This window comes from Nerophis lumbriciformis, linkage group LG19 (genome assembly GCF_033978685.3).
Source record: "Nerophis lumbriciformis linkage group LG19, RoL_Nlum_v2.1, whole genome shotgun sequence".
Taxonomy (NCBI): Eukaryota; Metazoa; Chordata; class Actinopteri; order Syngnathiformes; family Syngnathidae; genus Nerophis; species Nerophis lumbriciformis.
The window spans coordinates 39,025,159-39,050,624 of NC_084566.2; the positions used below are offsets into that span (position 1 = coordinate 39,025,159).

The window sequence follows — 25,466 nt, forward strand, 5'->3', positions numbered from 1 at the left end:
TGCTTGTATTATCTTTAAACACCTTTAACTTGTTAACAATATTAACTATATGTGTTAAACATGCTTGTATTATCTTTAAACACCTTTAACTTATTATCAATATCAACTATATGTGTTAAACATGCTTGTATTATCTTTAAACACCTTTAACTTGTTAACAATATTAACTATATGTGTTAAACATGCTTGTATTATCTTTAAACACCTTTAACTTATTACCAATATTAACTATATGTGTTAAACATGCTTGTATTATCTTTAAACACCTTTAACTTGTTAACAATATTAACTATATGTATTAAACATGCTTGTATTATCATTAAACACCTTTAACATGTTAACAATATTAACTATATGTATTAAACATACTTGTATTATCATTAAACACCTTTAATTTTTTAACAATATTAACTATATGTGTTAAATATGCTTGCATTATCATTAAACACCTTTAACTTGTTAACAAAAACATATATTTCATAAATAAGTAAATATAAATTATATATATGAATGACGTAGATCCCCACGACTTGATCAATTGAAAAGTAGCTCACCTGCAGAAAAAGTGTGAGCACCCCTGTTCTAAATAAACAAATATTGTCCCTGAATCGTATCGACAACCACAAATTATAATCCGAATCGAGCTGTTGTTAAAACATATTTTATTGTCGTCTCTAAATTGATGGCTGGCGCACACGTGTGACGGTGCGGCCAGTCGTTGGCCTTGATTAGACATACTTAATGTGATTGACAAGCGGCGGCTGATCAATGGCAGAAGTGTTTTGCTGTCCCTGAGCTTTGTCTGCTTCCCGAGCATGCATGACGCACGGTCCAGCCCTTTTTGAAGGAGCTTACTCAGCTTGTTGAATGAATTGGAATCTTCTTCTTACAGGACATCGACTGGGTTCAGACAGAAAAACACGTTTTTGAGCAGGCTTCGAATCACCCCTTCCTTGTCGGCCTGCATTCCTGCTTCCAGACAGAAAGCAGGTGAGCACAGTTCGCAGATGACATTTGTTCTTAGGACGTAGGTTCAAATATCTGTTGCACGGTCCAACTGTTGCTCTTGTGAGACTTTTAGTCATTTATTTTTTAATTCCACAAGTGTATCAGGAAGTTAGCTATAAACTTAAAGTCAATAATATGCAGTCACGTGTACTCATACTCTACGAGTATCAGCCACTTTCTGAAGATGACATTTTAAGAGGTACGTTTAAAGCTTTAGTATTTGTTCAGTTTTGCTGCATTTTAACCTTGTAAAATGTTATTCATGTGTAAATATAAGTTAAACATAAACCTAACAACAATAAGGCTCTTTGTAAAAATGACATTTAAAAAAATATGTAGTTTTACAGAGTATAGGGTGAGAGCGAAACCGTATCTTGATTCTTCCGTGTATTTTGCAAGTATGGAAATCTAAGAAGAGAATCTCTAATGTTGCCCTCGTGAGACCTTCAGTAATTGTTTGATTTAGTGACATTTTAATATTCTTAACCGTCACACAAATGTAAAAAGAACTTAACCATGAAAGACGACAATACAATCAGTCATTTATCAGTCTAAGAGTAATTAAAGGCTGGGTCATGTGACAGATAATCTCTTTAATCCGAATTGATCTTCTTCGTAAGGTCTCGCTTCACATCACTCATGACGGCGATTTGAACTCCCGTGTCTAGTGCGACCCTAGAAAACATATTTGTCCAGAACGTTCATCAGCGTAGAAAATTATGGTCAGAAAAGCAGTGATGTCCTGGCATTGTCCGTATAACGTATTTTTCAGAGTATAAGTCGCTCCGGAGTATAAGTCGCACCGGCCAAAAATGCATAATAAAGAAGGGAAAAAACATATATAAGTCGCACTGGAGTATAAGTCGCATTTTTTGGGGAAATGTATTTGATAAAAGCCAACAGCAAGAATAGACATTTGAAAGGCAATTTAAAATAAATGAAGAATAGTGAACAACAGGCTGAATAAGTGTACGTTATATGAGGCATAAATAACCAACTGGTATGTTGACGTAACATATTATGGTAAGAGTCATTCAAATAACTATAACATATAGAACATGCTATACGTTTACCAAACAATCTGTCACTCCTAATCGCTAAATCCCATGAAATCTTATACGTCTAGTCTCTTACGTGAATGAGATCAATAATATTATTTGATATTTTACGCTAATGTGTTAATAATTTCACATATAAGTCGCTCCTGAGTATAAGTCGCACCCCCGACCAAACTATAAAAAAAACATGCGACTTATAGTCCGAAAAATACGGTAATCATCAAAATTACAAGTTACCAGTTAGATGCTTTGATGTCATGATGTACCGTATTTTCCGCACCATAAGCCGCCCTGGGTTATAAGCCGCGCCTTCAATGAACGGCATATTTCAAAACTTTGTCCACCTATAAGCCGCCCCGTGTTATAAGCCGCATCTAACTGCGCTAAAGGAATGTCAAAAAAACAGTCAGATAGGTCAGTCAAACTTTAATAATATATTAAAAACCAGCGTGATGTGGGCGCGCATGGAGTCGTATATCAACATGGACGGAGCTGCGTGAAAAAAGCCACCCGGCCTCTTCGCGTAAACTTACCTTAACCACTCGCTCATCTTTTCTTCATCCATCCATCCCTTCGAGTTAGCTTTTATGATGACGCCGGCTGGAAAGGTCTCTTTTGGCAAGGTCTTCCTTTTGAATATCACCATGGGTGGAAGTTTCTGGCCATTAGCATGGCAAGCTAGAACCACAGTGAAGGATGACTTCTCATTCCCTGTGGTGCGAATATTCACCGTACGTGCTCCCGTTGTATCCACAGTGCGGTTCACAGGAATATCAAAAGTCAGTGGAACCTCGTCCATGTTGATAATGTTCTCTGGCCGGATCTTTTTTTCAGCTATCTTGTTTTTACAATATGCACGGAAAGTAGCCAGCTTTTCTTGAAAGTCTTTAGGCAGTTGCTGTGAAATAGTAGTCCGTGTGCGGATGGAGAGATTGCGTCTTTTCATGAACCGGAAACCTGTCGCTTAGTAGGAGCCATTTTGTGGTCTTTACAGATGTAAACACACAAAGGAAATGAAACGTAATATCCGCGCGCTTCTTCTTCTTCTTCTTCTACGCGGGCGGGTGGTTGCTTACAGTAGAAGAAGAAGCGCTTCCTGTTCTATGGGGGCGGGTGCTTACCTTGGCGGTTGCTTGCGTAGAAGAAGAAGCACTTCCTCTTCTACGGGGAAAAAAGATGGCGGCTGTTTACCGTAGTTGCGAGACCGAAACTTTATGAAAATGAATCTTAATATTAATCCATATATAAAGCGCACCGGGTTATAAGCCGCACTGTCAGCTTTTGAGTAAATTTGTGGTTTTTAGGTGCGGCTAATAGTGCGGAAAATACGGTAATAATAATAATAGTAGTAATAATGGATTAGATTTATATAGCGCTTTTCTAGACACTTAAAGCGCTTCACAGAGAAGCGAGAACCCATCATTCATTCACTCCACATTCACACCTGGTGGTGCACTGCAAAAAGTCAGTGTTCAAAAACAAGAAAAAAATAAAATAAAATGAGGGGTATTTTATTTGAACTTAGCAAAATTATCTGCCAATAGAACAAGAAAATTTGGCTTGTTAAGACTTTCCTAAACAAGTAAAATTAGCTAACCTCAATGAACCCAAAAAATACCTCAAAATAAGTATATTCTCACTAATAACAAGTGCACTTTTCTTGGTAGAAAAAAAAAAAGAGACCTTTTTGCTCAATATGTTGAAAAATATTCTTAAATTAAGTAAATGCTAGTGCCATTATCTTGACATAATGATATGCGCTCGGCATTACATTTCTTGAAACCAGCAAACTTATACTAAAAACTAATTTATTGTTCTTAATGGAAAGGCAACCAGGCAACCGCTTGTTACTCTCGGGGTCTCATAGCCGCTCAGGCAAATTATATTGTCGAAAAAGTAGGGGTGTAACGGTACACAAAAATTTCGGTTCGGTACGTACCTCGGTTTAGAGGTCACGGTTCGTTTCATTTTCGGTACAGTAAGAAAACAACAAAATATAAATTTTTGGGTTGTTTATTTACCAAATTTGCAAAATGCTCCACCAAAAATATTTTTCTTAGTGGAATATTTGATGTGAAGTAATGGGAACCTTGGATAGGTCAATAATTCATAATAACATTGATTTTGATTCAATATTATGTTTTGAGCAATGACAGTTTAAAAGAAAAAAAATAGTCAACATTGCAACTTTTTCTAAATTACATTTAACCTTTAAGCTTTTTTATTTCACTCTTGTGTTTTTGTTTATTTTAATAGTATTTTTAGAATGTGCCGTGGGCCTTTAAAACATTAGCTGTGGGCCGCAAATGGCCTCCGGGGCACACTTTTGACACCCCTGCTATAGATAATAAAAAATTAAATGTGATAAATCTATGGATAAAATGCAGAGCCTGGCGACGCATGCGCGTTTATCATAACTCTCTCTCTCTCTGTCTGTCTCTGCCCCTCCCTCACCAATGCTGCTGCGCACCTTCACAATTTATTTTGTTTTTAACCCCTTCTTAACCCTGAACGTACATTGAAAATACACGCAACCCTAACTCAAAATGCCGGACATTTGAGGCATTTAAGAAACTCCGCCCTGACTGCCCCGCAAAAGAGGACATGTCCGGTGAAAAGAGGACGTATGGTCAGTCTATCGTAGCCCGTTAGCTTCTAGCATGCCGTGTGTTGTGCCTCGGTGTGCATTGTTTACACAACGTGTGTTACGCTACTTAATATGTCCGTGTGGAAACTCGTTTGGTACACCGCCGAACCGAAACCCCCGTACCGAAACGGTTCAATACAAATACACGTACCGTTACACCCCTACTAAAAAGGCATTTTCCCATGGATAACATGACATCATCACGCCAAGTGCGTGCTCTTTCAGTCAATTAGTGCGCATATATACAGCCCGGCCCCCGGCCAAAATTGTTTTCATTATTTTGAGGAATTTATCTGAATGTGCATGAACTATTTCTGTTAAATAGTTTGAAATGTCACATGTTAAATGTTTAAATATTAACTGTCAGTTTACTGTACTGTGCCAACTGTACTAATATATGAGTACCCGGTACCTATTTTATATTGTTTCATTGAAAATAAAACAGACCGGGCTGGTGGTTCCTCTCTTTAAGAAGGGGAACCGGAGGGTGTGTTCTAACTATCGTGGGATCACACTCCTCAGCCTTCCCGGTAAGGTCTATTCAGGTGTACTGGAGAGGAGGCTACGCCGGATAGTCGAACCTCGGATTCAGGAGGAACAGTGTGGTTTTCGTCCTGGTCGTGGAACTGTGGACCAGCTCTATACTCTCGGCAGGGTCCTTGAGGGTGCATGGGAGTTTGCCCAACCAGTCTACATGTGTTTTGTGGACTTGGAGAAGGCATTCGACCGTGTCCCTCGGGAAGTCCTGTGGGGAGTGCTCAGAGAGTACGGGGTATCGGACTGTCTGATTGTGGCAGTCCGCTCCCTGTATGATCAGTGCCAGAGCTTGGTCCGCATTGCCGGTAGTAAGTCGGACACGTTTCCAGTGAGGGTTGGACTCCGCCAAGGCTGCCCTTTGTCACCGATTCTGTTCATAACTTTTATGGACAGAATTTCTAGGCGCAGTCAAGGCGTTGAGGGGATCTGGTTTGGTGGCTGCAGGATTAGGTCTCTGCTTTTTGCAGATGATGTGGTCCTGATGGCTTCATCTGGCCAGGATCTTCAGCTCTCACTGGATCGGTTCGCAGCTGAGTGTGAAGCGACTGGGATGAGAATCAGCACCTCCAAGTCCGAGTCCATGGTTCTCGCCCGGAAAAGGGTGGAGTGCCATCTCCGGGTTGGGGAGGAGATCTTGCCCCAAGTGGAGGAGTTCAAGTACCTCGGAGTCTTGTTCACGAGTGAGGGAAGAGTGGATCGTGAGATCGACAGGCGGATCGGTGCGGCGTCTTCAGTAATGCGGACGCTGTATCGATCCGTTGTGGTGAAGAAGGAGCTGAGCCGGAAGGCAAAGCTCTCAATTTACCGGTCGATCTACGTTCCCATCCTCACCTATGGTCATGAGCTTTGGGTTATGACCGAAAGGACAAGATCACGGGTACAAGCGGCCGAAATGAGTTTCCTCCGCCGGGTGGCGGGTCTCTCCCTTAGAGATAGGGTGAGAAGCTCTGCCATCCGGGGGGAGCTCAAAGTAAAGCCGCTGCTCCTCCACATGGAGAGGAGCCAGATGAGGTGGTTCGGGCATCTGGTCAGGATGCCACCCGAACGCCTCCCTAGGGAGGTGTTTAGGGCACGTCCGACCGGTAGGAGGCCGCGGGGAAGACCCAGGACACGTTGGGAAGACTATGTCTCTCGGCTGGCCTGGGAACGCCTCGGGGTCCCACAGGAAGAGCTGGACGAAGTGGCTGGGGAGAGGGAAGTCTGGGCTTCCCTGCTTAGGCTGCTGCCCCCGCGACCCGACCTCGGATAAGCGGAAGAAGATGGATGGATGGATGGATGAAAATAAAACAGCAAAGTCCATTTGGCTGTCATCTGTTTTAATTATGAGACACAATTGTGTCAAAGTCATGATTTTCTTTTTCATGCTTGAAGTAAGAAATTATTACTATAAAAAAGTAGTTTTATACTTGTGAGTGTTGACGACACAGCTTTGCAACAGTTGATATTCTAGTTTCAAGCATGTTTTACTCAATATAGGTCATCAAATCTCAGCAACAAGCTGTAATATCTTACTGAGATCATTTAGGACCAAAACCCTTAAAACAAGTAAAAGACTCTAACATAAAATCTGCTTAGTGAGAAGAATGATCTTATCAGACAGAAAATAAGCAAATATCACCCTTATTTGACATATTTCATCTTACTTAGATTTCAGTTTTTGCAGTGTGGTAAGCTACATTTGTAGCCACAGCTGCCCTGGGGTAGACTGACAGAAGGGTGGCTGCCAGTTTGCGCCTACGGCCCCTCCGACCACCACCCATCATTCATTCACAAGTGTGAGCGGCACTTGGGGCAAGGGTGAATTGTCCTGCCCAAGGACACGACGACAGTGATTTGGATGGCAAGAGGCGGGGAGCGAACCTGCAACCCTCAAATTCCTGGCACGGCCGCTCTACCCACCACGGCCATAAGCAGTATGGCCCAATTGGCCAAACTGCATATGGCCAATTGGGGAGACATGTTTTCTGTCGTATGTGATTTATTTCTTCTTTTTTTTTTGTCACCATCAGTGTTGGGTAGGTTACTGAAAACCAGTAACTAGTTACAGTTACTAGTTACTTTATTTCAAAAGTAACTCAGTTACTAACTCAGTTACTTAAACCAAAAAGTAATGCGTTACTGTGCAAAGTAACTATTTAGTTACTTATATATATATATATGTTTTTTTTTAAGGCCCCATTTAATGCCCTTTTAGCCTTCATTTTAGTACTGTTATTGCACTGGAGAATAATACAATCTGTTGATCAACTTGACATGCATTTGCATCACTGAACTCTGCTAAGCAATGTGCTCTACATACAACACACAAAGACAAAGATATGTTTTAAAGGGCCAATTTGTTTCAGACCAGAACAAATTGACAAAACTAGTTTAAATAGCTGCAACTTAACATACATAAGTAACAAACAGCATAATAACAACATAGCTGTAAAACAAGAAAGGCACACACTACATACATAAAGCCTAACCAGGCGTTTTCTCAAGGAATTCTGAAATAAAATCATGTCTGAAGCCCAGAACACTCTACACATTTCCCCACTTAGTTTAGAGAAAAGGAAATATTAGCCTGGCCCACTAGCATCCCTCTTTAGGTTTGTGAACTTTATAGTCTAAACATTTAGAGTGATGTGATAATCAACACTCTAAAAGTCTAAAATGAAAGAGTATATAAGAGAATTGACAGAGTGTGTGTACCTTCAGTGTGCAGTGCCTCATTAAAATCCAGCCGCTGTTGGAGGTGAAGTGTGTGTCTCTTTACTAGCTTCGTCGAAGCATGTTGTTTTTGTCGCTGTTTCAGCATATTTGAAACTTACATTTAACTAAAATGTTCTTTTCTTTGTGGTCGATAAAAGAAACGTACTGAAAATATCTCCATTTTAAGAAACTCGGCTTCGGGGTTCGCCATGACGTCTTGATAGTAGACACAGCCACGCCCCCTCCCACACACACACGCACACACACACGTACACACAGACAGCGCGCGGCGCGCCTCTTTTTTAATCGCCTCTTCAGCAGCGCTGCAACACTCAGATCTTCTCAGTTTCTAGCCGATACTACATAAAAAATAACGCAGTAACGCATCATGTAGTAACGGTAACGGAGTTACTGAATATAAAAAATAACGCGTTAGATTACTAGTTACCGCCGATAGTAACGGCGTTACAGTAACGCGTTACTTTGTAACGCGTTAGTCCCAACACTGGTCACCATTCACAGAGTATTGAATTGTGTGGTTTAATCATTTAAATTTCTTTCCCCAGACTCTTTTTTGTTATTGAATATGTGAACGGCGGCGATCTCATGTTCCACATGCAGCGACAAAGAAAACTTCCGGAAGAACACGCCAGGTCGGGTCACGCTTGCATTTGGCGTCCTTCCTGCATTCACTGCTATTGCAGCTTCATGAATATTGAACCTTTTTTTTGTCTCTTAGATTCTATTCGGCAGAGATCAGTCTAGCGCTCAACTACCTCCACGAACGGGGCATCATCTACAGAGATCTGAAACTGGACAACGTGCTGCTGGACTCCGAGGGACATATCAAACTTACGGACTACGGCATGTGCAAAGTGTGTATTAGTGATGTATTTACATTTTTGTTTAAAGTGAGCTTATATCACCTATTTAATCTCTTTGTCTGTGCAGGAGGGCTTGAGACCGGGCGACACAACAAGCACTTTCTGTGGCACCCCCAATTACATTGCCCCTGAAATACTGCGAGGAGAGGATTACGGTGAGAATAACAATGCACAGGCACTTTTATGGTGGTAAAACACTGCCAAAATATGTGCGCATTAAAAACACTCCTTACTAGAGATGCGCGGTTTGCGGGCACAACCGCGGAGTCCGCGGATTATCCGCGGATTGGGCGGATGAAATAAAAAAAAATTAGATTTTATCCGCGGGTCGGGCGGTTGAAATAAAAAAAAATTAGATTTTAAATAGATTCAGGTGGGTGGCAGTTAAACCAATTCGGAAATATATATACATAGTTAAATGTTGTTACCCACATACGAAAAACGAGCAGGCACCTGCTGCATATGCCACAACAGAAGAAAAAAAAAAAAGAGATGGACACTTTTACGGAGCGGAGAAGGGACGCCTCGCCGGGGTCCGGGACCGAGGCCCCTTCCCCCGAGAGGGCCCCACCGGGAGCCGTAGCTGAGGCGATCCGCGAGAAGGGCCCGACGCACGTCCAGGGTCACCACCGCACCGACACCCCGCCTCGTCCGCCTTCGCCGCGGCCGGCGTCACACGCAGCAGGTAAGCAGCTTACCTGCCCACCACCCCCGTGGCCGGGGGCTCGTAACAGGGGTCACTCCGTGCGCTCCGCCCGCGCAGCTTACCTGCCCGCCACCCCTGTTGCCGGGGGCGCGTAACAGGGGTCACTCCGCGCGCAGTGCGCTCACGAAAGGGGTGGGGCTCACCCTGGTTGATATAGACAGCAGGACGGTGGCCATGGAAGTCGGAACCCGCTAAGGAGTGTGTAACAACCCACCTGCCGAATCAACTAGCCCTGAAAATGGATGGCGCTGGAGTGTCGGGCCCATACCCGGCCGTCGCCGGCAGCGAGACGCGCTTGGAGGTGCGCTCAGCGCGGCTCCCATATGATTGCGCACTGGTGTGCGTCTGGGTCGTGACAGTGTGGCACGCGAATGTCTGTGCTGCATTGGATCAGTCTCCTTTCTTTAACAGGCAAAAGCTTTATAACCTCACTAATGCCTTGCATCGTCTATATTAGATATATAACAACGGGCGGGTGCGGGCGGGTGCGGTTCTGATCAAATGTTAGATCGGGTGGATGGCGGATGGTTGACGACTTTCTGATGCGGTTGCGGATGAAATAATCGCCTATCCGCGCATCTCTACTCCTTACACACGTGTGGTCTCTCTGCATGCAAACGGACTCTGTTTGCATGCGTGCAGTCTTTTCATTCTCTTTTATTACGCATTTGGCGCGCCTCCCTTTTGTTACTTAGAAGCGGGCATTGAATACACAGCCAAGCAACTCCCCTCCTTTCTGATCGGTCACTTTAAGCACATACTGTCTCCGGATTAGGGCTGGGCTATATGGCCTTTTATTAATACCGTATTTTTCGGATTATAAATCACTCCGGAGTATAAATTGCACCGGCCGAAAATGCATTATAAAGAAGGAAAAAAACATATATAAGTCGCATTTTTGGGGGAAATTTATTTGAAACAATCCAACACCAAGAATAGTCATTTGAAAGGCAATTTAAAATAAATAAAGAATAGTGAACAACAGGTTGAATAAGTGTACGTTATATGAGGCATAAATAACCAACTGGTATGTTAACGTAACATATTATGGTAAGAGTCATTCAAATAACTATAACATATAGAACATGCTATACGTTTACCAAACAATCTGTCACTCCTAATCGCTAAATCCCATGAAATCTTATACGTCTAGTCTCTTACATGAATGAGATAAATAATATTATTTGATATTTTACGCTAATGTGTTAATAATTACACAGATAAGTCGCTCCTGAGTATAAGTCGCACCCCCGGCCAAACTATGAAAAAACAGCGACTTATAGTCCGAAAAATACGGTAGTGCACTTTTGTGCATGATATCACTAAGATGACATATCAAAACAACACTAAATTAAAGTGCACTTTTTGTACAGAACGCCACTACAATAGTTTAAAACAAATAAAGTGCACTTTTTGTGCATGATGTCACACAAGATATTTCAATAAGTGTCACATAAAAATGAGCTGCATAATAGGAAATCAAATAGTGTATGTCCTTCGCTATGTGGTAGGTTCCTGCGGACGTTATCTCCTTCTGTTGTTGACTATTTTTTTCATACGGTGTTGATCTGGAAATGGTGTTGATGTGCAGGTTGCTTCGGCATTTTGTGGGTGTGGCACCGAACGGAGATGTTGACATGCGGGGTTTCAAGTAGGGATGTCCCGATCCGATATTTGGATCGGATCGGCTGCCGATATTTGCCAAAAATTGCGTATCGGCAAGGCATGGGAAAATGCCGATCCAGATCCAGTTTAAAAAAAAACCTCCGGTCCGTGTTTTCCAACGCACCGATTTAAATAATACATTCCACTTTTCTGCTGCTCCCTAATTTCCGTTCCGCATTTTCCAGCACACCTTCAACACATCCACAGGTCTGTGAATTCTCACGCAGTTGCTTTTAGCTGCTGGCAGTACACGACAGGCTCTTCTCACTCTTTCCTGTGTCTCACTCTCACAGACAGCAAGTGCACCTTCTTACACACGTCACATACTGTCACGTCATACGTCACATACGTATACGCCCTCTCCCAGCAGAGAGGTAGCAGCATGGCTAACGTTAGCTGTGATGCTAGCGCAGCCGTGCGAGCAACGCTCCCTCTAAGGTGCTCGCCTGTGCAATTGCGCACTGTTTAAGCGTCCTCTGCGCATAGCAAATCTATGCCACGCACAAAATCAAATAAAAAAATAAGCGCATAATAATTTTCGACACACGGACACGACAGAGAAAACAGTTTTCGTCATCATTGTTCAAATATTGTAACGTCTGTCGAGACGCTTATCTCCATTCGGTGCCACACGCCCACAACATCAAAATGCCGAGGCAAAAATTTCCACATCAACACTGTATGAAAAAATTAGTGATTTTTTAGTTGTGATTTCCTTCTCTGCATGAAAGTTTAAAAGTAGCATATATTAATGCAATATGAAGAAGAATGTTTTAATGTAGACATGCAAGCCTTGAAAGAAAATTTTGAAAATCAAGACTACATTTCCTGCAAATGGGTGCATTTCTACCCTATATTTTAACTTTAGATTTATTCTCATATCAAACTCTGACACTTACATCCGGCGCCCCCCTCCACACCCTGGATTATAAATAATGTAAATAATTCAATGTGATTATCTTGTGTGATTATGATGATAGTATATATCTGATAGTATATATCTGTATCATGAATCAATTTAAGTGGACCCCGACTTAAACAAGTTGAAAAACTTATTGGGGTGTTACCATTTAGTGGTCAATTGTACGGAATATATACTTCACTGTGCAACCTACTAATAAAAGTCTCAATCAACCAATCAAAACACACAGAATCATCATACTGCTGTGATTATATGCATCAAGTGTTCATTCAAGGCTAAGGCAAAATATTGAGATATATATCGTGTATCGCAATATGGCCTTAAAATATCGCAATATTAAAAAAAGGCCATATCGCCCAGCCCTAGTTCAATGATGCCATTTCTGTTTGTCATGTATAATTTTGTCTATTTTGTGTTTATCTTTGAATAAACAGGTCAGTTTCTTGTTACCAACCATTGTGTATTATTCAAACTCCCCTAATTCAGCTGGCTAGTTGTTATTAAAAGTACTAAAACCCTTTTCAACATGATTCTGACAACTAAGTAGGCTAAAAAACTTTAAACTTTAATACATGCTCGGATAGGCCAGTATCGGTATCGGATCGGAAATGCAAAAACCTGGATCGGGACATCCCTAGTTTCAAGTAGTCCTCATTCTCTAGCGGGTGACTTTTCAAATGATGCTACAAATTAGCAGTAATGCTACTTTTTGTAGCAACGCTTTTACTTGACATATTACGGTTGTCTGTTCAACATCTTCCCGCTTGAAGTCAAACCACCGCCAGACGATGGACCCCCTGCTGTTTTTCTTGGGAATTAATTCTTCCTCCATTTGTTACCATATTCGCACCTTCTTTCTCGTATTACCACTCGCACCGCGCCACTAGCATCACAGCTAATGTTACCCATTCCGCTACCTCTCTGCTCCGTGAGGGCGTATGACAAGTATGTGGCGTATGTAAGAAGGTGCGCTTGTTTTATGTCTCTGTGCGAAGGAGAGCCACGAAAGAGTGAGAAGAGCCTGTAGCGTAATGCCCGCAGCTAAAAGCAACTGCGTGAGAACGTATACGCTAATACAGGGGTGCTCATTACATCGATCGCGAGCTACCGGTCGATCTCGGAGGGTGTGTCAGTCGATCACCAGCCAGGCATTAAAAAAATAGTCCTAAAAGTGAGCGATCATAAATCTTCACTATGACGTCACTTTCGTCACTTGATTGACATTCACGGCACCCGAGGGTCTTCTGAGATGACGCTGGCTGCTGCCAGATCATTAAAATTACCGACTGGAAGGCGAGAAACACTTTATTTCAACAGACTCTGGCGCCGTACCTGTCGTCAAAACTCCAAAGACGGACTGCACAGTTGTACAATAAAAGCTCTACTTCATCCTGCCTGCGCTACCAAAATAAGAGTCTCAGAAAGCTGGCGTGCACAAGCTAGCAAGCTACGGAGTTTGCCGACAATGTATTTCTTGTAAAGTGTATACAAAGGAGTACGGAAGCTGGATAAATAAAATGCCAAAAACCAACCACTTTCATGTGGTATTGGACAGAAAGGAGGACTTTTTTTCTCCTCCATTCGAAAATGCGGACATTATCAGCACCACTGTCTGATTCCAATCAATGCAAGTCATCAGAATCCGGTAATACACCAACTTATATTCTTGTCAACATGAAAGAAAGGAATCTATATGTGTTAAACATGCTTGTATTATCTCTAAACACTTTTAACTTATTAACTATATGTGTTAAACATGCTTGTATTATCTTTAAACACCTTTAACTTATTAACAATATTAACTATATGTGTTAAACATGCTTGTATTATCTTTAAACACCTTTAACTTGTTAACAATATTAACTATATGTGTTAAACATGCTTGTATTATCTTTAAACACCTTTAACTTGTTAACAATATTAACTATATGTGTTAAACATGCTTGTATTATCTTTAAACACCTTTAACTTGTTAACAATATTAACTATGTGTTAAATATTCTTGTATTATCATTAAACACCTTTAATTTATTAACAATAATAACTATATGTGTTAAACATGCTAGCATTATCTTTAAACACCTTTAACTTAACAATATTAACTATATGTGTTAAACATGCTTGTATTATCATTAATCACCTTTAACTTGTTAACAATATTAACTATATGTATTAAACAAACTTGTATTTTCATTAAACACCTTTAATTTATTAATAATATTAACTATATGTGTTAAACATGCTTGTATTATCATTAAACACCTTTAACTTGTTAACAAAAACATATATTTCATAAATAAGTAAATATAAATTATATATATGAATGAGGTAGATCCCCACGACTTGATCAATTGAAAAGTCGCTCGCCTGCAGAAAAAGTGTGAGCACCCCTGCTCTAATATCACGATATAGTCCTTTTCTATATCGCACAAAGACAAACCCGTGATATATCGAGTATATTCCATGTATCGGCCAGCCCTACTCCGGATCCTTAAAAGTGATTAATCAGAAAGGGGGGAAGTAGCCGGGCTGTGTATTTAAAGCCCACCCTTGGGTGCCCACAGTGAGGAAAGCCACTTGCGTAGACAAACACAGAAACACACGAGCTAAGTCTGCACTGTGTAGTTTTTATGCGTGCAGATTTTGGCACAGTTTCGATGCCTCACACTTTACTGAAATCCAATTTCTCTGACACGCCGTTTCGGAAATGCGAATGTCAATCAAGAAGCGGCGCATTTTCTCGCCTAATGACGACGTTTTCCTCAAAGGAGAAGTAAGAAAAACGAAAGCGGGTTAAACTAGACTGCAGAATCCACAGAGAGATTTTGCTTGTAGACGTGGGCGGGGAAAAATAATAAATATATTCAGAAGTTGAGCATATTAAAACACTAAAACATCAGTTTCTGCATCACGGCTGTCGACAGTACAAGTAGCTGAGGTATCATAGCAACAGAGTCCGTGGGAAAAGGAGCCCTTTATTCACTTTAGTTGTGTTTAATTAGTATCAGACATCACTCTGAATACACATATGCACATAAAGTACAACATGCTACCTTTAAGTCGACATTTGCCATTGAAATGTAACTATTTGCATAAAATCTGTTGATTTTTGTGATTGTCACTACCATATTTGAGTTAAATTTGACTGTTAGTGGTAGAAAAACAGTAATGTGAAGGCTGTAAAGTCAAGCGTAACCGTCAGGGTTACAGATATATATCCCTGTATCAAAATTGCATTACACGCTTGGCGGATGTTCCCTTTGGCCCAATCAATTGTGCCGCTGAACACAAAAATAGGAAATAGTCTAGTATATTTGCAGAAATCCTGTCTGCATGCGCATTGTCATCAATGTGTATGGTTTGTGATTTTAACTCAGCAAAATCAATGAATAATGCATAAATACTCTCTCAATGCCTTTTACACAGGAGGTATACTTAATAAAAATACGTTATGAGAACATGTGTGAAAGAGGACTGGTTACCATAGTAACAGAGGGAAATAAGTAAGGTTGTGGTTTAATTTATTTAGGTTCTATTCAGTTACGTGACTTTTGCACGGAAGTAAACGAAGCAATAGGCCACCAAACCAATATGTTTACCATGCAAAAACAGAGTGCGATCTATCTGAGTACTAGAGATGCGCGGATAGGCAATTATTTCATCCGCAACCGCATCAGAAAGTCGTCAACCATCCGCCATCCACCCGACCTAACATTTGATCAGAACCGCACCCGCCCGCACCCGCCCGTTGTTATATATCTTATATAGACGATGCAAGGCATTAGTGAGGTTATAAAGCTTTTGCCTGTTAAAGAAAGGAGACTGATCCAATGCAGCACAGACATTCGCGTGCCACGCTGTCACGACCCAGACGCACACCAGTGCGCAATCATATGGGAGCCGCGCTGAGCGCACCTCCAAGCGCGTCTCGCTGCCGGCGACGGCCGGGTATGGGCCCGACGCTCCAGCGCCATCCATTTTCAGGGCTAGTTGATTCGGCAGGTGGGTTGTTACACACTCCTTAGCGGGTTCCGACTTCCAAGGCCACCGTTCTGCTGTCTATATCAACCAGGGTGAGCCTCGCCCCTTTCGTGAGCGCACTGCGCGCGGAGTGACCCCTGTTACGCGCCCCCGGCAACGGGGGTGGCGGGCAGGTAAGCTGCGCGGGCGGAGCGCGCGGAGTGACCCCTGTTACGAGCCCCCGGCCACGGGGGTTGCGGGCAGGTAAGCTGCTTACCTGCTGCGCGTGACGCCGGCCGCGGCGAAGGCGGACGAGGCGGGGTGTCGGTGCGGTGGGCGCGGTGGTGACCCTGGACGTGCGTCGGGCCCTTCTCGCGGATCGCCTCAACTACGGCTCCCGGTGGGGCCCTCTAGGGGGAAGGGGCCTCGGTCCCGGACCCCGGCGAGGCGTCCCTTCTCCGCTCCGTAAAAGTGTCCATCTCTTTTTTTTTTTTTCTTCTGTTGTGGCATATGCAGCAGGTGCCTGCTCGTTTTTCGTATGTGAGTAACAACATTTAACTATGTATATATATTTCCGAATTGGTTTAACTGCCACCCGCCTGAATCTATTTAAAATTTAATTTTTTTTTATTTCAACCGCCCGACCCGACCCGCGGATAAAATCTAATTTTTTAAAATTTCATCCGCCCGATCCGCGGATAATCCGCGGATTCCGCGGTTGTGCCCGCAAACCGCGCATCTCTACTGAGTACGCAAGGGGCCAAGATCTTACCACTTAAAAAGCAATTACAAGCAATGGAATCTATCCCCCATACGTTATCGAAAAAAGATTTCTTGGGTGATCTCAAGGATTATTCGTCGTTCGCGTTCCCAGACATGTCAAACCGCGCATTCTTCTACATGTCAAAACAGATGAAAACTTGAAAAAGCATGGCGGTTTACAACTTCTTTGGCCGGGTCAAGGAAAGATGAATCATACATTGTTTTTGCTCGGGTAAGGTTGCATTTCATGATTTGACTTTGCATCTACAGCCATGTTTGTTGCCTTATTGCTGTTGTATGCGTCGTTACGAGTACGCGTGATTTCCCTGTGTCTTTATCAAAATATAACTACAGATCTCAACATTGTGTATGCATACCTGCCAACTACTCCGGTTTTCCCGTAATTAGTACGGTTTTCATCAACCTATTCCGGGTTACGGTTGCAGTGATAAAAAATACGGTTTTTCATTTATTAAAAAAAAATATTTTTTTAAAGTTTTATTCACAAAATCGCGTAACAACAATGACAATCGACACTGCTTCCCGTAACTTCCTATCGAGCCATTCCGAATGCCATGCGCGAGGCTATTTATAGCACCGCTGCCAAGCACGAGGCACCAGTTGCCATTGTTTCCAAACGAGCGAACGATCATGGAATCAGCCGGAGAAAAATCGCAAAGAGGTCTTAAACCGAAAAGAAAACTGCAGTCATTCCGTGAAGAATATTCAAAAGCCTATCCGGGAATAATTATCCGTTCCAAAAAGGGTGAAAACTACGCGAATTGCACCTTGTGCAGACAAGATTTTTCGATCGGACACGGAGGAATTAGCGATGTAAAAGACCACGTTGGGACAAAAAAACACAAGTCTAATGCCGTTGCTAAATTTGGATTTTAGCCACAAAAAGGTAATGACACCAATGTTATCTATTGGAATTGTTTAGTACTGTTATACTGTTAAAAATGTTTATACTATTTATGCTTTCAAGTCCAAGTTGAAGAAATCTTGTTAAATGTTGACAGCATAACTACCAAAATACAGAAGTATGTCCTTAATATTTTTGCAGTGCTATTTCTGTTGAAAAGTTAAAATGATTACATTAGAGATGTGATGTGCCACTTTTCAAGTGTCTGATGGCTTAAATTAATTTTCATTAATTTTTCATATTTTGAATTCTTTTGAAAGGCTTACAAAAAAAACTACATTTGAATTGTAATTCCATGCTATTGACAGGACTATTAATTTTAATGAAGTTAGCTTACCATGTTTACAGTATGATAATTGTGATAGAAATGTGAATTTTAGGCACAGAATATTTTTTACAATTGAACAAGGCAGTAGATTATACAAGCTTGGACAGAAAGTTAATAATGACACCAATTTTTTTTTAAATGGAATTGTTTAGTACTGTTTTACCATTTGTTTACTGTAAAAAGTGTTTATACTGTTTATACTTTCAATTAACAAATTGAAGTCTTGTGAAAGGTTGACAGGATAACTGGCATTAACTGTCAAAATAATTTCAAACTATTGAAGTTAGCTTACAGAATAAACATGTCAATCAACCCATATGATTTTTGCTGAAATATTTTTGTTTTGAAAAGTCACTGTGACTGATAGAAAAGTGATGGTTTTAGCAACATTTTAACCTGTCTGAATGCAATCAATCATTTTGCGTCGGGGGGCCCTGAACCCCCCACCAGGACTTTGTCCTGGACCTACCGGAGCCTGCGGCCCCTGGACCCTGGCTACTAGGTTTTTCTGATTTCAAAAGTTGGCAGATACGTGTATGTGCTAAGATTTAGCTTCATTTATGATTGCTGCCTTTGGTCAAATCTTAACTAGAGAGGTCCGATAATATCGGGCTGCCGATATTATCGGCCGATAAATGCTTTAAAATGTAATATCGGATATTATCGGTATCGGTTTCAAAAAGTAAAATGTATGACTTTTTAAAAGGCCGCTGTGTACACGGACGTAGGGAGAAGTACAGAGCGCCAATAAACCTTAAAGGCACTGCCTTTGCGTGCCGGCCCAGTCACATAATATCTACGGCTTTTCACACACACAAGTGAATGCAAGCATACTTGGTCAACAGCCATACAGGTCACACTGAGGGTGGCCGTATTAAACAACTTTAACACTGTTACAAATATGCGCCACACTGTGAACCCACACCAAACAAGAATGACAACAGAACAAATACCCAGAATCCCTTGCAGCACTAACGCTACAATATACACCCCCCGCTACCCCCCCCCCCCCCCCCCCCCCCCCCCCCCCCCTCCACCTCAACCTCCTCATGCTCTCTCAGGGAGAGCATGTCCCAAATTCCAAGCTGCTGTTTTGAGGCATGTTAAAAAAAAAATAATGCACTTTGTGACTTCAATAATAAATATGGCAGTGCCATGTTGGCATTTTTTTCCATAACTTGAGTTGATTTATTTTGGAAAACCTTGTTACATTGTTTAATGCATCCAGCGGGGCATCACAACAAAATGAGGCATAATAATGTGTTAATTCCACGACTGTAAATATCGCTATCGGTTTATATCGGAATCGGTCATTAAGAGTTGGACAATATCGGATATCGGCAAAAAAAAGCCATTATAGGACATCTCTAATCTTAACTAATTTTGGTTTTGATCACATTTGATTTATTTTATTTAGACTTGCCGAGTTGTTGGTTTACGAAATTCTCGTAGCAAAAATACGTTTTAAGAGCTCAGAAAAAAAGTAAAATACAAATAATATCAAGATAATACTTAAATGGGAAATACTAAACGTTAGTAAGCACCGTATTTTTCGGAATATAAGTCGCGCCGGAGTATAAGTCGCACCGGCCGAAAATGCATAATAAAGAAGGAAAAAAAAAACATATATAAGTCGCACTGGAGTATAAGTCGCATTTTTTGGGGAAATGTATTTGATAAAAGCCAACAGCAAGAATAGACATTTGAAAGGCAATTTAAAATAAATCAAGAATAGTGAACAACAGGCTGAATAAGTGTACGTTATATGAGGCATAAATAACCAACTGGTATGTTAACGTAACATATTATGGTAAGAGACATTCAAATAACTATAACATATAGAACATGCTATACGTTTACCAAACAATCTGTCACTCCTAATCGCTAAATCCCATGAAATCTTATACGTCTAGTCTCTTACGTGAATGAGATCAATAATATTATAATGTGTTAATCATTTCACACATAAGTCGCTCCTGAGTATAAGTCGCACCCCCGGCCAAACTATGAAAAAAAACTGCGACTTATAGTCCGAAAAATACGGTAATCATCAAAATTACAAGTTACCAGTTAGATGCTTTGATGTCATGATGTAATAATAATAGTAATAATGGATTAGATTTATATAGCGCTTTTCATGACACTTAAAGCGCTTCACAGAGAAGCGAGAACCCATCATTCATTCACTCCACATTCACACCTGGTGGTGCACTGCAAAAAGTCAGTGTTCAAAAACAAGAAAAAATAAATAAATAAAATGAGGGGTATTTTATTTGAACTAAGCAAAATTATCTGCCAATAGAACAAGAAAATTTGGCATATAAGTCGCACCGGCCGAAAATGCATAATAAAGAAGGAAAAAAACATATATAAGTCGCACTGGAGTATAAGTCGCATTTTTTGGGGAAATGTATTTGATAAAAGCCAACACCAAGAATAGACATTTGAAAGGCAATTTAAAATAAATAAAGAATAGTGAACAACAGGCTGAATAAGTGTACGTTATATGAGGCATAAATAACCAACTGGTATGTTAACGTAATATATTATGGTAAGAGTCATTCAAATAACTATAACATATAGAACATGCTATACGTTTACCAAACAATCTGTCACTCCCAGAGGTGGGTAGTAACGCGCTACATTTACTCCGTTACATCTACTTGAGTAACTTTTGGGATAAATTGTACTTCTAAGAGTAGTTTTAATGCAACATACTTTTACTTTTACTTAAGTATATTTATAGAGAAGGAACGCTACTTTTACTCCGCTACTTTTATCTACATTCAGCTCGCTACTCGCTACTAATTTTTATCGATCTGTTAATGCACGCTTTGTTTGTTCCAATCAATCAATCAAAAGTGTGAAGGAAAAAGATACTTTTTTATTTCAACCGTACATCCCGTCAAAAGCCTAAAGACTGACCGCACATGAGGACGTTCCTGTCTTCACAATAAAAGTGCCGTTCCATCGCGCCTGCGCTTTCAAAATAAGAGTCTCAGAAAGCCAGCGCAAACAAGCTAGCAAGCTACGGAGTTTGACGCCAATATATTTCTTGTAAAGTGTATAAAAACGAATATGGAAGCTGGACAAATAAGATGCCAAAAACCCACCACTTTCATGTGGTATTAGACAGAAAGGAGGAACTTTTCTTCTCCTCCATTTGAAAACGTGGCCGTTATCATCACTACTGTCTGATTACAATCAATGCAAGTCATCAGAATCAGGTAATACACCAACTTATATTCTAGTCTTCATGAAAGAAAGTAATCTATATGTTAAACATGCATGTATATTCATTAAAACACCTTTAACATGTAAACAAAAACAGCTAAATAAATACATATAAATTATATACTGTATATATCTATGTATGTATGTATGTATATATATATATATATATATATATATATATATATATATATATATATATATATATATATATATATATATATATATATATATATATATGATATGAGTGTGTATGTTACTCATCAGTTACTCAGTACTTGAGTAGTTTTTTCACAACATACTTTTAACTTTTACTCAAGTAAATATTTGGGTGACTACTCCTTACTTTTACTTGAGTAATAAATCTCTAAAGTAACAGTACTCTTACTTGAGTACAATTTCTGGCTACTCTACCCACCTCTGGTCACTCCTAATCGCTAAATCCCATGAAATCTTATACGTCTAGTCTCTTACGTGAATGAGATCAATAATATTATTTGATATTTTACGCTAATGTGTTAATCATTTCACACATAAGTCGCTCCTGAGTATAAGTCGCACCCCCGGCCAAACTATGAAAAAAACTGCGACTTATAGTTCGAAAAATACGGTATATCAAATAAACCTTTAACGAAGGGATCACTGCAAGTTTCTTCTCGACCTGCTCCCTTAGATTGTTGTGCGTGCCACTTTTATCGTCGTCTTTGTCAAATCTTGCACTCTTTCGCCCTTCTTGATTACCTCTCAAGGAACTCTGAAGAAACGTTGATCCTTTTCGCGATTTTAACGGTCCCAACCGCCTAAAACAATGCAAGCATGGGGCATTTGTCTTCGAGAAAGGCAAAATACCGCACAGAACACTATGACAGCAGACGCTCGCTGGCCCACAACTTTGAGCCTTGCATAGTTAATGAGCCAGACGTGACGCGAGGTGAATACAACCTACCGTATATCGAAAGGTAAGAAGTCAACTGAAAGGATATAAAGCCTCTCATCTATTGTGTGTGTGTGTGTGTGCAGGCTTCAGCGTGGACTGGTGGGCGCTGGGTGTGCTGATGTTCGAGATGATGGCGGGCCGGTCGCCTTTTGACATCGTAGGGAGCTCCGACAATCCTGATCAGAACACAGAAGACTACCTCTTCCAAGGTACTGAGCCTGTTTGACACCTTTGTGCCTGGGGGCAGACCATCTGTCATCAGGAACATGTGTGAATGCATGTGTTGATTATTTGAAGGTTTTTTTTTAAAGAATTGGAGTTAAGGTGCTGTAATAAAAGTGTATTTGCCTTTATGCTTAAATCCAGAGAGTTTAAAAGTACTTTTAGTAAGCCCTACTACACTGCAAAAAGTCAGTGTTCAATAACAAGAAAAAAAAAAAAAAAAAAATAGGGGTATTTTATTTGAACTAAGCAAAATTATCTGCCATTAGAACAAGAAAATTTGGCTTGTCAAGACTTTCCAAAACAAGTCAAATTAGCTAACTTCAATGAACCCAAAAATACCTTAAAATAAGTATAATCTCACTAATAACAAGTGCACTTTTCTCGGTAGAAAAAAAAGAGACCTTTTTGCTCAATATGTTGAAAAATATTCTTAAATGAAGTAAATGCTAGTGCCATTATCTTGACATAATGATATGCGCTCGGCATTACATTTCTTGAAACCTGCAAACTTATACTAAAAACTCATTTATTGTTCTTAATGGAAAGGCAACAAGGCAAGCGCTTGTTACTCTCGGGGTCTCCTAGCCGCTCAGGCAAATCATATTGTCTAAAAATGCATTTTTCCATGGATAACATGACATCATCGCGCCAAGTGCGTGCTTTTCAGTCAATTAGTGCGCATATATACAGCCCGGCCAATTTTTTTTTATTGTAATTTTGAAGAATTTATCTGAATGTTCAAAATAGTTTGAAATGTTAAATGTTTAAATATTAACTGTCAGTTTACTGTACTGTGCCAACTGTACTACTATATGAGTACCTATTTTCTATTGTTTCATTGAAAATAAAACAGCAAAGTCCATTTGGCTGTCATCTGTTTTAATTATGAGACACAATTGTGTCAAAATCATGATTTTTTTTTTCTCATAATTGAAGTAAGAAATGATTACTTTAAAAAAGTAGTTTTATACTTGTGAGTGTTGATGACACAGCTTTGCAACACTTGATATTCTAGTTTCAAGCATGTTTTACTCAATATAGGTCATCAAATCTCAGCAACAAGCTGTAATATCTTACTGAGATCATTTAGGACCAAAACACTTAAAACAAGTAAAACATTCTAACATAAAATCTGCTTAATGAGAAGAATGATCTTATCAGACAGAAAATAAGCAAATATCACCCTTATTTGACATATTTCATCTTACTTAGATTTCAGTTTTTGCAGTGTAGGAAAACGGCGTTTTGTGTGTCTGTAGCTTTAATGCTTACACTTGATACACTTGTAGCAAAGCGGAGGTACTGGGACATTTCTGTATGGTTCGCCTTTTTTTTTTTTTTAATATATACTTCTTTGTATTTACCCAACAGTTTTTCAAAAATGTAAATGTCTTTAAATGCACACAAATATTGATCAAGCACACTTTGGTGAACATATAAATGGGCCGTTGACAGTGAATTGGCTTCAGAACTACGCTGCGCGGAGGAAGAACAGTCACATTGTGTGCGCTACATCTCGGACTGTGCGTGAATGAGCCTTTTCTTCCTCTCCCGTCGCTCACACAGGAGGAGTTCTTGTCTACAGTTCAGCTACGCCAACAAAGATTAGAATAATAATAGTTAACTTTTATGGACTCATTCATGTCTCCCATTCAGCAATGTGCCATGGAAGTGAAAATCCTACAAAGCTCGGAGGAGGATAACCAGCCACATTTGTTTCCTATTTCTTGACTAACACGATCGTCATTAAAGATTAATTGTAATAATGTTATGATTGCGTGTCATTACACGATATGGTTGAAGAAGAGGTTAGCCTCTCGTGTATATATGTATATATATATATATATGTGTATATATATATATTAGAGATGCGCGGATAGGCAATTATTTCATCCGCAACCGCATCACAAAAGTCGTCAACCATCCGCCATCCACCCGATCTAACATTTTATCAAAACCGCACCCGCCGGCACCCGCCCGTTGTTATATATCTAATATAGACGATGCAAGGCATTAGTGAGGTTAGAAAGCTTTTGCCTGTTAAAGAAAGGAGACTGATCCAATGCAGCAGAGACATTCGCGTGCCACGCTGTCACGGCCCAGACGCACACCAGTGCGCAATCATCTGGGAGCCGCGCTGAGCGCACCTCCAAGCGCATGGAGGTGTGATGTCCCTCGCACCCGCGGCGGCTCCACCCGGGCTCGCGCCCGAAGCTTCAGCGCGCACTGCGGCGGCCATCCTACTCGTCGCGGCCTAGCCCTCGCGGCTCTCGCTGCCGGCGACGGCCGGGTATGGGCCCGACGTTCCAGCGCCATCCATTTTCAGGGCTAGTTGATTCGGCAGGTGGGTTGTTACACACTCCTTAGCGGGTTCCGACTTCCATGGCCACCGTCCTGCTGTCTATATCAACCAACACCTTTTCTGGGGTCTGATGAGCGTCGGCATCGGGCGCCTTAACCCGGCGTTCGGTTCATCCCTTAGCGCCAGTTCTGCTTACAAAAAGTGGCCCACTCGGCTCACCAGGGTGAGCCCCACCCCTTTCGTGAGCGCACTGCGCGCGGAGTGACCCCTGTTACGCGCCCCCGGCAACGGGGGTGGTGGGCAGGTAAGCTGCGCGGGCGGAGCGCGCGGAGTGACCCCTGTTACGAGCCCCCGGCCACGGGGGTGGCGGGCAGGTAAGCTGCTTACCTGCTGCGCGTGACGCCGGCCGCGGCGAAGGCGGACGAGGTGGGGTGTCGGTGCGGTGGGCGCGGTGGTGACCCTGGACGTGCGTCGGGCCCTTCTCGCGGATCACCTCAGCTAGGACTCCCGGTGGGGCCCTCTCGGGGGAAGGGGCCTCGGTCCCGGACCCCGGCGAGGCGTCCCTTCTCCGCTCCGTAAAAGTGTCCATCTCTTCTTTTTTTTTTTCTTCTGTTGTGGCATATGCAGCAGGTGCCTGCTCGTTTTTCGTATGTGGGTAACAACATTTAACTATGT

General features: G+C 41.2%; 1 protein-coding gene across 1 annotated transcript in view; it reads left to right on the forward strand.

Moving 5' to 3' along the window:
* The window catches only part of prkci (protein kinase C, iota), a 127,515-nt gene that overhangs the window by 80,076 nt on the left and 21,973 nt on the right, over positions 1–25,466 (forward strand). Inside the window, exons 10-14 of the mRNA XM_061978797.1 lie at positions 893–990; positions 8,511–8,597; positions 8,684–8,819; positions 8,896–8,983; positions 22,348–22,473. Coding sequence (XP_061834781.1) covers positions 893–990; positions 8,511–8,597; positions 8,684–8,819; positions 8,896–8,983; positions 22,348–22,473 — 535 coding nt within the window. The remainder of the gene's footprint in view (positions 1–892; positions 991–8,510; positions 8,598–8,683; positions 8,820–8,895; positions 8,984–22,347; positions 22,474–25,466) is intronic.